This window comes from Diadema antillarum, unplaced genomic scaffold, assembly GCF_040938485.1.
Source record: "Diadema antillarum isolate AM-2024a unplaced genomic scaffold, OU_Dant_1.0 scf00000146, whole genome shotgun sequence".
NCBI lineage: Eukaryota > Metazoa > Echinodermata > Echinoidea > Diadematoida > Diadematidae > Diadema > Diadema antillarum.
In genome coordinates, this window is record NW_027271035.1 from 1,648,575 (window position 1) to 1,665,742 (window position 17,168).

The following is a 17,168-nucleotide window of genomic DNA, read 5'->3' on the forward strand; positions in this document are numbered from 1 at the left end:
AACGTCACTCAAACCACCACCAGCAACAACAACAAACTATGTGTACATAATAGCAATGCAGTTACTTCCACCTTCCTGCTGGTAAGATATAGCCATGATAACATTACTGCTTGCCAATAATGCAATACTAATCCTGATACCAATAATTAATGCAATTCAGGCCAATGCTTGGAATATTCATGACCGCTGCCATGCATTCTATATTTTTCAGGGTTATTGCCTTGTATTACCCCATGCACTTCTTTGCCGCATGCTGGATGGTCTTGGTGAGATAAGTGCGGGTCTAAATAGTCTACCTGAAAGGCTCTCTATATAATATTTAGGTCATTATTCCCGCGATATAAAGTTCAAAGTCACGCAGTGATCAAATTCCACTTGCAACAAACTGTATATAATGCACAGTTTTTGCGAAGACGGCCCATGTGCACTGTATACTGCCTGCAATTATTTTGTTATCTTTAAGGCAAATAAATAAAAAATCCGACTCACTTCTGTTTGCAGGACTAGATTTATTTACTTCAATGCCAGCACGTGGAGATTACCACGAAAAATGTTGAACCAAATTTTCTATCGTGTGGAAGAAAACCAAACAACAGCAATTTTGACACAACAGTTCGGGCGGGTTAAGGTTTATGGACATCAAACAAATTGATCAAAGACCATGAAGACTTTAATAGGTCCTGTTTACGTTTGGGAGCAGTGATTTCAAAAATGTTCAAGATGATATCACATTTTGATGCATATGTGTAGGTCTGTTGTGTCACAAAACATCCTACCATATAAAATTTTCGCAATAAGGCCTAAAATATAATGAGATATCAATGTTTTTCTTAATAAACCATAACTGTAGACGGTTTAGTCTGGAAACATTCTTATTATAACTATTGTTCACATTCTGTGGATTTAACAACACTTAATATCGATTATACGGATTCAAATTTTTACAGTGGTTGTTTCTATCCGTGACTCACATTTTAGAACTATTTTAAAGCACTAATGCTGGGTTTTTGTCTCATCTGCAGATGGTAAAATTATGCCTTTGATATCGTCATGACAACCTAGATTTTGACTATGAAAATTTAGTATAAAATGGAAAATATTATAATAAAGCTTACATATCATTTTGTAAGTGCTTGTACTGCCTAAGACGAGGTTATCTTTATCAATTACGGTGTGTAAGACCATTGTGAACGTATGTGATTCAAATTCATTCTGGTCATTTAGATATGAATGTAATCATGGACATTCATGTCTTATGTATATACAAACCATGGACAAATATTATATTAATTTCTCTTGACGAAATTAAACTTTTTGTCCCTGAGACTGTTAAACGTTGTAGATACAAAACAAACTTTTTATATGATAATAGGAAAGGAAAATGTGGTCATTCATGTAATTTTGAGCATTTTTGTGATATTGTATATAGCAGGTATATGAAAATAGAGAGATAAATATTAGCTATTCTATATGGTAATTTTTCTCTTTCCCTCTCCTTCATCTCTCTCTCTCTCTTGTTGTGTAAGATAGGCCTGCAGCTTGTGATGTGGGTGTATGTGTGTGTGTGTGTGCGCGCGCGCGCGAGAAGCATTATCAACAAGGTATATATTTCTTTTTGGTGTGTGTGAGGTTTCTTATTGGTTTCTTTTTGGTATGTGGTTTCTTTTTGGTGTTTGTGTTTATATTCGTAAAAGACTTTTGTTATTGTTTGTTTTTATGAGTGCATGGTTGTGTTAAGGTGTGTGTGTTAATATTTATAAAAGAGGTTTTTTGGTTTTTTAATGTTTGTTTTTATTAGTGGTTGTGTTACGGTGTGGGTGTTTATATCGGTAACTGGGTTTTTTTATGATTCTATGAGTTGTTGCGCTTAGGTAATAATAGTAAAATTGTAATTGGTCGGGGTGTGAAAGAAAGGATCGGTAATTATGTATGGGCGGAGTGGGGCTTTTATTTATTTATCTTTTTTTAGTTCATAGTTAAGTAGTATAAGGGCAGTTGAAGGTTAGCTAGGGAGAATTATTTGGGGGATGGGTTTTAAATTTGGATATAATATAATTCCATTTTTTTCTTCGGCAATTGCTGTAGTATTGCTATTTTATTTGTTGTATTGAAACATGAAAATGTATACAATTATTTCAGTTATCTTTAAACGAATTATTCTCTTATGTTTGTACAGTAATACCAAAGTGAATTGATGTTTCATTTATTTTTGATTGGAAGTGAATAAATATTATTTGAAAGAAAAAAATCCACCTCGCCTTGCATTCTGTAAAGCCATGTAAACACAATTATGTAATTGTACTCACTTGCATAAAAAAGCAACAATATTGTCTATACCGTTGACTTATTCATGCTTTTATGCGTCACAATATGACACAGATAATCACAGGTGGGCGTTTCCTTCAGGTCGCTCTTTGTTTACACGTTTGTTTAGTGGTTGCCGGTGGGTGCATGTGTTTGCTCACTGACTGTACAGGATGCTACAATGTACAGTAAGCACCGGGTGACGCGGCCGTGCCTGGTACGTCATTATCCAATACCAATATACTGTATCAAGCAGTATACATCAACGCAATTATAGGGCTCACACCTGTAAATAAAATGAAATGTCCCTTATGACCGCTTCACAAAATCGTACCAGAGACACTAAAATAATTGAAGAAAAAAATTTAATTAAAAATCAGAAATGCAGTCTGGCAAAAAAAAAAAAAAAAAATTGAATAGCTGCAGATATTGAGAATGAATTTTTCTACAATTTGCATTTTGGTTGGAAGATGAAAGCTTTTCTCATGGAAATGAAGGGACTCTACTTGATTGGGTGCATGTACAGAAAATAAGTGATTTTTTAGTGAAAAGAACTCGTAGTCTGGCTTTGCGAACTCTTGGACAGTGTTTGAGCTGAAGACCCCCCTTGGGCATTTGATGGGTGAAAGGGTATCTCACTTATCCAGGTTAGTGAAGATGAAATACTTCATTTCTCCCAGCTATTTTACAGAATTTTTTGAATTTTGAATTTTAACACACGTCTCTGTCGGGAAATATAATTTACCCGTGTGAGCCCTATAGTGTAAGGCTTTCAGCCGCATCGGACATTATGAACGCATTGTCAAATACGTGTCCCGCGTCCCGCTTATACACAAACGCACACTCGTATAAAACTGTATAATCCCAAAGCAAATAACAACGAGAACATCACAACGCAGCATCAAGTCACGAGTCTCAAGTTGCTATAATAGTGACTCTCACAACTAAATTTAAAGCGAATTAATTTAGATAATCAATAGCCTCGTTAGTTGCAATATAATAGGCTCTTAAAAGTCATATTCATATAATGCAGCAAAATGAAGCCAAATTTAAAATGCTTGATCCTGAAACCACTTCAAAACTATCAAGTCACTTTTACTTTCATTTCAATTCAGCCGCCACCATTTATCACCTTTGCTCGGCTCTTACAGTGTCTTCGAATCTACTCATCTTCATGAGATACATGTAACCCTACTTCATGTTATATGTATTTGCTTTAAAAAAAGAAGAAGAAGGAAACTTGCATGTTATGAGTGGCTATCATGTTTTCTGGAATCCTATCATGTTAACCGAAAGGAAAAGTAAATGACAATGAACACTATATTCTATAGGATTCTTCTTCCAGTATAAAGTGCAAGCTTCATGCTTGAAGATAAACGTACTGTTTTTGTGTGGGTTTATAGATGATGGCCACTTCACCGGGTTTATCACCCTGCTTTATATCTAGTGAGAATAATGAAAGAAGCGGGATCTTTTACGTGCGTGAGTTGTGACTCTCTCACAAAACGGGATCTCCATTATGTCCTATCCGAGGGACAAAGTGTTTTTGCCTCATATTTATAAGAGGGGACGGTATAGTTCACACAACGTTGCTCAAGGATACTGGGGAATCGAACCTGGGTCCTTTGGATCTGGAGGCTGAGCTGAATCACTGATCTTGTAATTTACATCATCATCATGCTACAACCTCGGAGTGTTTGCGATTTGAATTCTCATGCGGCTCACATTGATATTCATATACTGTGGTAGCCATCACTCTTATTAGATTCAACCATCCAATCCGATGAATACCCAATTGGATGGCTTATGTCACTGTCATATTATTTCCTGCATTCCATTGTTTGATTGGAATGATAATTGGAAGAAAAGTATAGATGGTAACGAAATGCATATTCGAAGAATGTTAATCTGCCACATTTACCTTTGAATAGAACGTTGTCTCCTTACAATTTTTTTTTCTGTGTTTTTTCTCCTTTTTTACATTCACCGGGCCTAAACTCTATGATTCATTGGACACAAGAATATATAAAAGAAATATCTACTTTGATTAACCTTAAGAGACAATTTAGAAATAAATCATAACAAAGATGTTCCGTTTGAATCATCATTCTTCCTGCTCGATATCCTCTATTCTCTCCTTCTCTTTCCCCTCTCATCTAAACTTGTCTTGTCTATTCCCTCTATTTCTTATCTTTTCTTCCGATCTTCTCATAACGCAGAGCTTTAGTTTTAGTTAATGCATATGCTTTTCATGCCGTTTTGGTATAATGTGTATATCGTCTTTATGTGATTTCATTTTGGGGGGCCTGTTTAAGTAATACAAGCTGTGCTTTTAGTTTAGGCTCCCTCACTTTGGTTCTGATGACTGCTATTGTATTTCCCATCATTCGTTGCAAAGATGTACATATCATTAGAATGTAGGCCTACGTTTGTATCATTTTGTGCGTCAAAAAGGACAAAATGTTTTTGTATGATAATAATTATCGTTGTTATCAGTTATATCTGTTATATTTGTTTCTTTTTGTTTTGTGAACACAGAATGGAAATAAATTCAAATCAATCAATCAATCAATCAATCAATCAATCAATCAATCAATCAATCAATCAATCAATCAATCAATCAAACCGCCACGCAACTGTCTGTATGTTGAATGTACAAATTTCCTTACTCTTATACAGTGACAAAAACAAACAAACAAATAAACAAACAAACAAACAACAACAACAACAAGAAAACAATTAGATTATCATACCTTACAAGCTATTTCATATCCAAACCACAAGACGAACTTTGGATCATGGTTGTTTTCATATCAATGATAATGCATTGTGATTGCAGTTTTTAGATTCGATTACGAAGTTTTGGTCATTATAGGTTCCATCATAGATGTAAATATCAAAGTATCGAGACTTCACAGAAGCAAGAATGATAAATGCCACATACTCTAGTAATTCATCTTCTATCATGGAGCTTTGGATCTACATGTCATGATTATCTCTTGGCCAGTTTCATATCAATAACAATGCATTGTGAGTGTAGTTTTTAGTTACGAAGTTTTGGTTATCATAGGTTTTATCATAGATATGAAATAGATATATACAAGAGCTTCATTGTAACATATTTGGTTTCGAGGCATTGCAGAGTACACCTGGGCCGTGGAATGTATTGTATTTGAACTTAAACCTAGCTAATATATATATATATATATATATATATATATATATATATATATATATATATATATATATATATATACATGTATAAGCTCAAAAAGCAACCATACCCTCCTCCCCCCGACACACAAACAACACACACACACACACAAATCCACACACATAATGTATATTTCTTGCATATCACTCCGCCCTCGCGCAAACTCACATACGATATGTTCTTCGGACCACCTGTCAAACAAGTTTTTTGTATGTGCCATGTTTCGCTCATGAGAGGTTAACAATGATTGGTGGAACAAAATAATGACAGACGCTCATTGGGCAGGGTCTTGACGGAAGTTTACTGGGCAGAGTAGAGGAAGTTTATGATTGGTCATTGCGATTGGTTAGATACCAAACACATTACTAGTATGTTATTATAGGTATGGCACCCTTGGTGACTTAATCATCCAATCGCAATTCATCGCAGTTCATATCCGGATACTAGTAGTATTTCTTACAGTGATCTAACCAGAGAGTTACATTGCTCATTCAAGCGTGTTCCCCGCTTGTAAGCCCACTCACACAAAATAACATTCCATACCGATTCGGAATCAACGTGTACCGTACGGTATCAGCGTGTGGCAATCAGCATGCAAGTAACAAGTGCGACACAGAACAGTTGTCACTCGTGAATTGCACAAGCCACAACAAGAACCATACCGAGTAATTCGCAAACTTTTACTGGGCGAAAGTAGGGAAGACTGATCAGTGACACAATGGAGGTTTTCGGGCAAACTTTCTTCGCCATTTTCCTCATGTCTGTCATGAGCAATGTTCTGGCCTTCGGTGAGAACGAGCAAGAATTGAAAAATGTGCGATCTTTGCTGGAACTTCTCAGCGTCCCTCAAACACCGGAGAGGTACATCGCGCAGGACAGAAAGGTAAGCGTGTCCGAAGTGTCGGCGGATTGGTGATAGATAGCCACCGCACCGGTCATTTGGTCGGGTGCGAGGGTCGCGGCGATCGGGTCAGGCTCCAGCCAAACAGAGCGAGGCGGGGCGCTCCTTCACACAGTTAATAGGCCCTATATTGAGTGTTAAGTCAAACCTTTTCTCAAACATCTATTTGCTTTTGCTTGTTTGGGGGTTATGATATATTTAATTCTCTCTTTTGAAATGCAGTTTGCTGGTGTTATTGAACTTTTCCCCATTGACCACTGTAGAAACAAAGGGCAGGGGTTTTATTATAGTCTCTATATGCTCCTCTATACTATAACGTTATAGGCCTACCACACAATTGCCATTTGGCAGTATGGAAATATGTGCATTTGTGACTTTCTTTCCTGAATACTTTATGAACTTCTTTAATTTTATTTATTTATTTATTTATTCATCTGCCTGGTGATGTGAAGTAGTGTTGGATAATACAGTGACAGTTGACACTATATTTTATACTTATGTTTGATAAACATAAGTCCCCAATTGCATGTGTACAGAGCATGATAAGCTCAAAACACGTATACTAAACTTTTAAAAAAATCTGTGCGTACTCGCTGAAGAAGCAACCATCATCATACATTACATTTCATTCATTATGCTCCATTGCACATCCATCAAAAAACACCCATTTTAAAAAAGAAAGATTGAAATTTCCCTGCATAGATAGAATTAGGAATGATTTAATATAAAGAAAAATAATGCATCAATGATATGGAATATTTGTGTAAAATGCTGTTGGATAAGCTCTGCTGTATTTGTAATTTGATTCACTAGCTTTTCTGCATTGCCACTGGCAGTTTTATAAATTATATCAGCAGTGTAAAAACTCCTTTATCTAAGTATAGTCATATACCATTTTAAGTGGAAAGAAATGCACATCCACTGACACATATTGCAATATACAATTGGTAGATAGGCTAATAGATGTCTGTACTAATTGTGCTGGTACATTCATTGTGGTGACACTTTTCTGTACAAACAGTGGAAGAAATACAAACAACAAAGACACGATAAGATCTTTGACAGATTGCATAGATGATGTCTGTACTAATTGTGCTTGTACATTTATTGTGGCTATTAACACTTTTCTGTACAAACGGTGAAAGAAATACAAACAAGAAGCGATAAGATCTTTGCCTCCTCCTATTAGTACTCATATGTTCATTCCCAAAGTCCGACAACAATGGCAACACCACAAGGTCTGCTGTTTGGCTTCATTCAAGATAAGGAAAGGTTGATACCATTTCAAGATTAATTGATGAAGCACAGATACAGATACACATTAAAGAATTTCATGAGTATAGTGGCTGTATTGGATATTTACAGTGCTCCAGTATACAGATCCATATCACCTTTCTCACTCTCATCAGATACAGAGTTAAGTGAGTGATTGTACCAGGGAGGTGGAAGAAAGTCTTCTTCTTCCACCTCCCTGATTGTACGTTATGATTGTTACAATCCTGAGAAATCCAACAAAAGTTCTACCTCTGTCAAAATCTGCCACTTCACTTGCTCAACTTTGTTGATAATAGTGAAAAAAACAGTAAAAAAACAATGATCATGCATTGTTTACCTTGTACAAGTGACTCCTGCTATACACAGCAACTATAGGCCTCCAGTCTGGGAGGGAACTGGCAGTTTTCTTTCATTTCCTTAAAACAATATCAAGTTTTTGCCAAAGTGAAACAATAAAGTATATAAGTACACGTATAAAGGTAATAGACAACGATTTGGGGGCCTGAATTTCACTTTGTTGTAACAAGGGTTTCGTTACAACCATGTTTGCTATGTAACAGGAGTGTATGCTACATGTAGTAATTTAGACAACACTTAAATACTGTGTTTAGGTTTTCTGAAGCTGGCTGTGCATTGCAGAGCTTCCTGAAATGTCAAACAATAACAAATTATTATTTAATCAAAGTGTTTATAATATACAGTGTATTTGTATGTGTGTGCTTACATCACCAGTTTCCACAGCCGGGCAATGAAGCAGTATCTGCTTTCAACTGGAAGACGTGCAAAGCCGAGACGTACCCGATTCAGGCCGATGTGACTGTCTCCCCGGATCCCATCAAGTTGCCAGGAAACGTCACTGTGGCTGGGAGCGTTTCCCTGGCAACAGATGTCGCCTCGCCGGTCAAGCTCAGTCTTACCATCAAGAAGAAGGTATGGCCTTTAACGCAATGAGATGCCATATTATTTGGGCGTAGAAGTTTTTTTATAATCCAGAAGAGGCCACCTACCTCCTGGAAAAAAGGTGTGAAAAAGAAAATTTCACTTCAATACAGTAATTGAATTCCTCGTGCTATCAAACAAAATGCAATAGTTATTTGAGTATAATCCTGTGACAGGGCTGCACGCTAACCCATTTTCCCTATTGGTCTGAACCTTAAATTTACCGGTCCTGTACTTCTTTTCAACAGGTCTCGACAATCTTATTTTTGTTATTTTTACCTGTCATGTTGGACCAGTAAATTTAGCAAGCCCTGAAAAGTTGCTGGTCAAACAGTAATTTTTTGCCGGTCTGGTACTGCCAGACCAGTGCCAGTGTTCAGGTTTGCCTTTGATGTAAAAAAATACTGCCATGAATGTCATTTCATAAGAGTTGTATCCTGCCTTATCTCTCACTTTCATGTCATGAAAACTTCCACTTTTGTCTGTGGGGGAGGATTCCTTTTGATAGTATGATGCTCAAATTTCAGTCTCTTCATTGGAAAAAACTTGCCCTAGTGCCACTTACAAACAATTCCCACTCTCAGATTGCAGAAAATTATAAGTTGGGTGTGATCAAGTTCGTGAGACATGTTTCAAATCATACTTGTGGATTCCATTGAATTCATTTCAATTCCATTTTCAATACCATATATACCAGAATTTTACATAATGTCATGAATTGCATTGTTCTAACACATCAATACACATGTTGGGATATGACACATCTGTGTCACAAACTCTACACTCCTTCAATTTAACAATTTTTTTAAAACTGTGTGTATAGTTTCCAATCAACTAAATTAATCCACATACACAAATTTATGTACATGTATCGTGATAGAACCTGTTTCTATACATGTACATGTACAATGTACATAGTGGCTGGGTGTGGCCTGTAGTTGCCCACAAACAAGTCAAAACCTGTATCCTCTTTGAATAACACCTTTCTATCCCACTGTTGAGCTCTGGATTTGTAGGATTATGCTATTTTAAAATCAAATCTCTACTGATGAAGACTTGCACCTTTGTTACATGGCTTTTCCAGAAAGAGAGTTTAAGACCCAGCAGCATGTAATACACATTGTCCTAATATCCTACACCTGAAGGGTTTCCCTCTAATCAAGACTTGTAAGGCTGTCTTCTGGGCTTAAATGTCTTATATTATCCCAGTTGTTTGTTTTTTCCAAGAAATATCTGAGCTGGGTGGTATTTCTGATATTTAGTAAAAGTTAAGGTTTGACAAAAAATTTTGCTGTTGAAAATGATCAGTTTGTGCTTCAAAACATGAAAATATTAGTGAGTACCCCAGCTTTTCACCCTTAGTAGTGTCAGAAAGCACAGTTTGGATGCAGTGTCATAGAATAATCGTTTTTATTCATATTGTAGAAACTTTAAAGTACACTAAAAATATGTCAAGACTTAAATGCTTACCTTAATGTTTCTTCATCCATGTGAACATCATTAAATACCTCTTCAACAAAGTTTGACAATGGTTTTTTTATCTAAATTGTGCCACAACAATGTTTGAATTGTGCCTTTAAATCACTTTAATACATCGGGATATGCTTTCGCTGAGTAAAACCATGTGACTCTTTTACAGTCTTGGCTTAGGAATTAGATGACTTAACAGACAATAGTTATTCCATTTTGAACAATGGAGATTTATCAATCTGTGCATGTGGCATTGAATGAAATCAGCAACTGTTGATTTATCTGTTCTGCCTTCATTTGCTGAATTCTTGTCTTTTCTAATTCCTTCCATATCAATGATTATGCAGCAGATCCATTCAGCCAAAGTAGCTGCATTGTGATAAGTAAAAACAAAACGAAACAAAACAAAACAAAACAAAAACAAAAATGAACAAAAACAAAAATACAAACAAACAAACAAACTTCAATTTGAAGAGAGTCTAGAAACCCAATGTTTCACTGAAAGACTATAAAATATCTATACTCGAAAACTTAGTTTCTTTTCTCAATCATGAAAGAGAACATGATATCAGTTATGCATCGTGAAATTTTGACAGGGAAAATGTATCACAATCCAAAATTTGACCATCGTCTGAAGGGAATGATGTCTTTTACAATTACATTATATGTACACTCTTAAGTCCTCAATGTGGTTAAACAAAAAACAACAAGAACAAAGTTGCAAAGATTTGTAGTGCTTTGCAGGGTGATATTTGTGGAGGTCATAGTAGGCTTGCTAATTACCAATCCCAGATAAACTTTGTTGAAATTTAGGCTTTTAAACAAGTCCTGTATACACTGCTGCCTGTCCATGGGTACCAGGTATTTAAAAAGAAGAAGAAGGAAAAAGATTCAGCCAAAAAGAGGGTCTTGCGTACAGTTGTATAGTGCCACTGATCTGATATGATGATTGGCCTGGGCACTAGAGATTACCTTAAAACCTTACCTTGGAATGATTTAAAGCAATACTATGGGGGAATTCAGGGGATGTTCATGAATGTTAACATTAATGAGTAGACCACAGACTACCGATCATGAGGTCCCTGGTTCAAGCCTCCTGGCAACAGTGGCTGTACCCTAAGGCAAAACGCTTTACATGTATACTGTATACACTGAATATTTCGTGATTTTTTTCTTCTATTTTCATGAATTTTGTAAGTCAAGTGCTATATTCACAAATTTTAAAACATGTGAAAATATTGACTATAATCCCAACATGAATGTGACATGTACGCATGCATTTCTCCATTCAGTTCTCTTCTGTACGATCCAAATGTAACCGCTTGAGACATCATTGGAGAATCCTGATTTGCGAAATTATTGGGAAATCCGGATTTGCGAAAAATTAGACTAGCTATATATTATTGGCAACAGTTCTCATTGCCTTAGTCCCACAAAGCTGTCGGTATGTGGTATCTTGATCATAAGCATTCAAGTGCTTCGTAAGTACAAGGACACCAACAAAGACAAACAAAAACATAAAACAAACAAACAAGAAGAATCAAGATCCTTCTTATTTGTCTCCTTGATATTTTCCCTATGGAGGCTGCCATGATCTATTGACTGCCAGAAACCAACCCCTGCCCTCTCCATTTTTTTTAAAGTGATATATTTTTTAACACAAAACAACTTTCTCACCAAAAGTTTTCCTGATAACATGAAGTATTGTTCACATGAAGGAAAAATGATGAAGAAATGACCCATTTAAAAAAAAAATGCTATTTCACTGCCTCACTCACTCAGTCATATGCTTTTGGGTTGTTGAGAACATTGTATGTACTCCTCAAAACACACACAATTTGTTAACTTGTTGCTGGTTAACTGTATCCTTAACTACAATTAGGATCCAAGATTATGAAATCAACTGTTTGTTGAATGTTCCAAACAATTTTCGGACATTTTGTCCTATCTATGCATTGTAAAATGTCATTAAACTCCTATCAGTGCATGAAAAGAGATTAAATGATCAAGAAACAAAAACATAGATGCTTTGTGGTGCGTGTGGAGAAGCCTACCCCTTAAAGGGACATTCCAGATGATTATTATAATTTCACATCATGTAGTACATAAATCAACAGCTCCATGTATAGATTTTGTGGAATTTATTGTGGTTCTTGCGCAGAGAAACAATACTTTGAAAAACCTTAAACAAATCACACTGAACAAGGATGATAACATAGGAGGCTCACATATTTCAGAAATGTAGCAGAGTAATTCCATTACAATACCGCTTGCTTGCGAGTTTACCTGTGTATAATATATGCATGCCTTCTTTTGTTCTGCTTCCTTGAGCCACAACTAATGCATTCTTATGGTGACCCTGCCATGTCACCGTCCTTGTTCATTGCAATTTGTTATAAATTTCAAAAATATTTTTATTCTTCATCCCAATTATCACAAATTCTGAAACTCTGTCCTACAGTGTAAGTGTAACTGATTTATGGTTGTTCATATGTAAAAATTTGAAAATCATCTGGAGGTCTCCTTTAAAGGACTTTTCTTTTTTTCTCCTTTTTTTTTTGATTGATGCACCTGCAATCTTGTATGTGTGTTGATATTGCTGTGAGACCTTGTAGTCTGTAGCAGGAAGTTCTGAGAACTTCAATTTCTGGTTTACGCGTTAACCAGTTTCCACTATCAATCCGACTCAGATCCAGTGAGTGGCATCCTTCCTCTTTTTATCATGGATGGGTCATCTTCGAGGGTGGATATTGTCTTTGAATTCTATTAATAGACATGAAATTAAAGGAACAAATCAGTGCCATTGAGAGCAAAACTGTTCAAGAAATGTACCCTCAAATGAAAGAGCTGTTGATTACTCATCCTTCATATCACACATCATTGAATATAGAAATAACAGCTTAATGGAAGAGTCTAAAGCAATGCAAAATAAATTGTGCTATTATCTTTTGTTTTTCTGTTTTGAATACCCAATACTTACATGGAATAATGCAGTGTGGTAACCATTTGAGTTGATAATCATGTGGATAATCTCCTTTGCTGTTTTTGGTCTGTTTTTGGATTTTTTTTTCTTTTAGCCACTAGTGTACCTTTTGATTACATTAAATTGTACAACCAAATTGTATTTCAAAAGGACAGAGATTAATTTTAAAGAACAAATCAGTGACAGGAACAATCTTTGAAAATCTTTTCACAGGATCAAAACAACTATTGCACAACAACATTAATCAGTGTTTTTGTACTTCCTATGCATAGCAGAGTTGTTAAAGAGAGTACAATAGCTTTGATGAGATGTTTGGTTTCACTCAGAAGGGAAGGTTGGTATTTGCTTTATTATGACTATGGTTTGGTATGGCATGAACTTTACTTCTCAATTTACAAATGTTGAAGGTTTTGATACTGGCACCGTCCCCTTTGTTGATGAGGTGAACTACAAACCACAACTACTCAGGTTTCTACATTATATTGTGCAAGGAATCTTACTAGTATTGCTTCTTGCAGGGAATGATGTACTAAGCACTCTCTGTACATGTGATATATTTAGATCATGATTTATATCTTTATTGTTCATGCTGTTGTTTGTGTAGATAGCCAAACTCTTGAAAAAATCAAGACTCTGCAGTTTCCTACTATTAAAGTTGGCAACAAACACCTTTCCTGTGTGCAGCAGAAAGATCTTATTATATATTTTTTTTAGATGAATGTCAAGAAGAAATCTATTCTGCTGTAGCAAGTCATACAAATTGTCTATACATGCAATTATATGCATTATTAAAATCATGAAAAAAAAAATCAAACAATTTGTGGAAATCTTTGATATCAGAGTGCTGCAATATCACTTGAGAGCAAAGGTGAAAAACTATCTTGTTACCTGATGCCATCTCAGAAGATTACACTGAATAGAAAGTAAGAATCTTTAGACAATGAGGCCATATGCAGCCACTACTGGAGCCACACAAGACCAGACTTAGTCTTCTCTCAAGGATGCCTGATAATATTGTAAAGAGACCAGCCACCACTGGAGCCACCAAAACCAGACTTAGTCTTCTCTCAAGGATACCTGATAATATTGTGAATTCCATTTCTGTTCTCCTCCTCTTCACTGAACAGGTGGTTGTGTGGATCTCCATTCCCTGCATTGACAACGTGGGCTCCTGTACCTATGACGACGGCTGTGACCTCCTGACCCAGGCCTTCCCAGGGGCCTGCCCATCCCAGTTCATCAAAGCCGACTTGCCATGCCACTGTCCCTTCAGCAAGGTCAGTCTAAGTCATCTCCATGTTCTATCGGTCATCTTCTGTCATACGACAGTGGTGCTTGGTTGAAACTAATTGATGCCTGTTGCCATAGTGATACGGAGTAGACCACAAGGAGGTCTATCATTTTTCTGCTTCCTGGTGCTAGTGTCTGGAATAGACCACTTCATAGGGTTACTTTGTAACCAGTTAAAGAATTTTGCAAGGAGTAGACCTAATGAGGGATCTTGTCATATTTTATTTCATGTCCCATTTTGATGGATGAAACTTCATGATTCTTCATTAAGATCATCATCATCATCACTTTGCTCTTCTGTTTAAAGTCAAATTGATAATCAAGAAGCATTGCTCTCTGGAAACATTTCAATCCTTGAAATCCAATCTGCACCCAATAATAGTACATGCCTTGTCAGATAAGCCTTGCACAAACCTTCTGGTTGTCATGGACAACCCCGATCACAAAGGTTTACATGAAATTTGATTTGAATTGATATTTGAATTTGAATTTAAAATCAGTAAAGCAGTCTGTTGCTCTACCCTCAAGGTATTGATGATGCCAATACCAGAGAAAAATAAACTAAATCCGCAAAAAACTCCTCTTCCAGCAAAAACTTTGATGCAGAGTTCCAGTTGAATGTTCAGCACCTTACTTTCAATAGGGGATATGTGGGATCCCATTGTTTCGTGTGTGATTGAAGCTATGCGTTAATTCTACTGTAAGGACGCTAACTGTAATGACAGTTTGCAGGTTTGCACAATGTTTAAAGGGCCCTGAAATCCAAATGCATGTTGATTTGTGTTGAAACTTGCATGTTTCTGTTATTAATAATGTGACTAACAAAAGACATGGTGAGGGAACATGCAAGTTATGCTGAGTCGAGGGGAAGGTGCATTCCAATGTCTTTTGTTTAACATTTCAGTACTTTAGCAATGATTGACAGATGAGGTCATGTCAAGAATATTGGTTTGGAAGTATTTTTTGTGGGCATTCCCAAGTAATCTGAAGAAAAATAGAAGAAAAAATGGTGAAAAATATATGGAATGTGTCTAGATATTCGTTTCACTGCAAAAGTGATGTTGAGGGTATCATAAATTAACACAAATCAACATGCATTTGGATTTCGGGGCCCCTTTAAATGTACCATCAATTGCATCGACATTGTCTAATATTTGTCTTATTGTTTGTTTCCGTAGGGCAATTACACACTCCCACCCACAGCTTTTTTTGTCGATACATCTGGACTTCCGTCGTTCTTGACCTCTGGAGACTATGAGGCTACGGTCGAGATGAAAGACAGTAAGGGAAACATGCTTGGCTGCTACGTCGCCACATTCACCCTGAATTAAATGTCAAAGGAGGTGGAATTGTACAGTATGTCCCCCCAAAATTACAATCAGATTTCCGCAGTGATAACTTTCAATATGATTAAATTGTCTGAATGCTATTTCAGGGTCTTGAATTATAATATCTCATCTACATTTTGCAGAAAAACCCATTCAATTTGGTCAAGTGGTCGTGGAGATATGTGGATGATTGTAAAGCATGTCATGGGTCTGTTTCTTCCAAGTTTGGCACTTGCATGCTCATAGAACTGCATATATGTGAACACAATGGACAAAGCTTGGCAAGAAGGGATTTGTGACATTCTCTACAAAGATCCTCATTTCTCTTTCACCACTGAAGCAAATCAGATAGGGTTTTCTGCTAGATGTCGGTAATAAGTTACAGTTTCATACCCTGAAATCTTATTGGGATTGATTCGCTACTTTTAAAGTTTTCACTGTGGAGGGTCCCATTGTATTTTTTGGGGGGACCGTGCTGCTGTTCTGAGGCATAGAGAATCACTAAAATGACTTGCCGAAGAGAATGATTTTACAGAAACTTGAATAATGACTTGACCACCATGATTCTGCACCTGAGTTTCTGTTCAGCAGTTGGTGTTTAATGCCATCCATGAATGAGGAGGTTGTTATAGACTTAAGACCATGCAATAATGCGAGATGGTCTTGTATGCATGCAACACACAGGAGCAAGTGAAAACTTCAATCATTCGAAAAATCAAAGTTTTTTTTTAATCAATTCACCTGAGGTCGAACTCCAACTCTAGCATTAATTCAAGTAACATGTATCGTAGCAAATATCTGCACCTGACTGATTATAACAGTACTTTTCTTCTTGTTCAATGGCACCTTAGATTATCCATGATCTTAAGAGAAGATGAATTTGGAAATTTGTGAATTTCAATGCTAACTTGTGGACAGTTTCCCCTAATGCGCAAATAAGTTGAAGAATGAGTACTAAAAGCATTTCAACTGTTGCATACTGCGACCTACATTTTGATTGACAAAAGTTTGGACATGTATATAAGAATACCTATTTTTATGCCTCCGCCACGAAGTGGTGCCGGAGGCATTATGTTTTCGGGTTGTCCGTCCGTCCGTCCGTCCGTCCTTCCGTCCGTCCGTCCGTCCGTCCGTCCTTCCGTCCGTCCGTCCGTCCGTCTTTCCGTCCGTCCGTAATGAATTTTGTGGACAAGGTAACTATCAAAAGCTGTTGAGGTATCCTAATGAAACTTGGCATGTATGTGTATTAGGGGGTGAAGTTGTGCCTATCAACTTTTGGGTGCACGTGCTCAAGGTCAAAGGTCAAAAGGTCAAGGTCAAATACATAAAATTTCACTATTTCCACCATATCTATGCAATGCCTGAAGATATTTTTTTGAAACTTAGTGTATACATGTATTACCCAATTTAGATTCTCTGGTGAAAGTTTAGGTCATGAGGTCAAAGGTCAAAGGTCAAAAGGTC

General features: G+C 36.6%; 1 protein-coding gene across 1 annotated transcript; it reads left to right on the forward strand.

Annotated features, from left to right (window-relative positions):
* The first annotated feature begins 5,948 nt into the window (after positions 1 to 5,948).
* LOC139721596 (ganglioside GM2 activator-like) lies at positions 5,949 to 16,685 on the forward strand. Its single transcript, XM_071632927.1, has 4 exons — positions 5,949 to 6,401; positions 8,427 to 8,624; positions 14,214 to 14,363; positions 15,555 to 16,685. The coding sequence occupies exons 1-4, from the start codon at positions 6,237 to 6,239 to the stop codon at positions 15,705 to 15,707; spliced, it is 666 nt and encodes a 221-aa protein (XP_071489028.1). The 5' UTR covers positions 5,949 to 6,236; the 3' UTR covers positions 15,708 to 16,685.
* Positions 16,686 to 17,168: the final 483 nt, after the last annotated feature.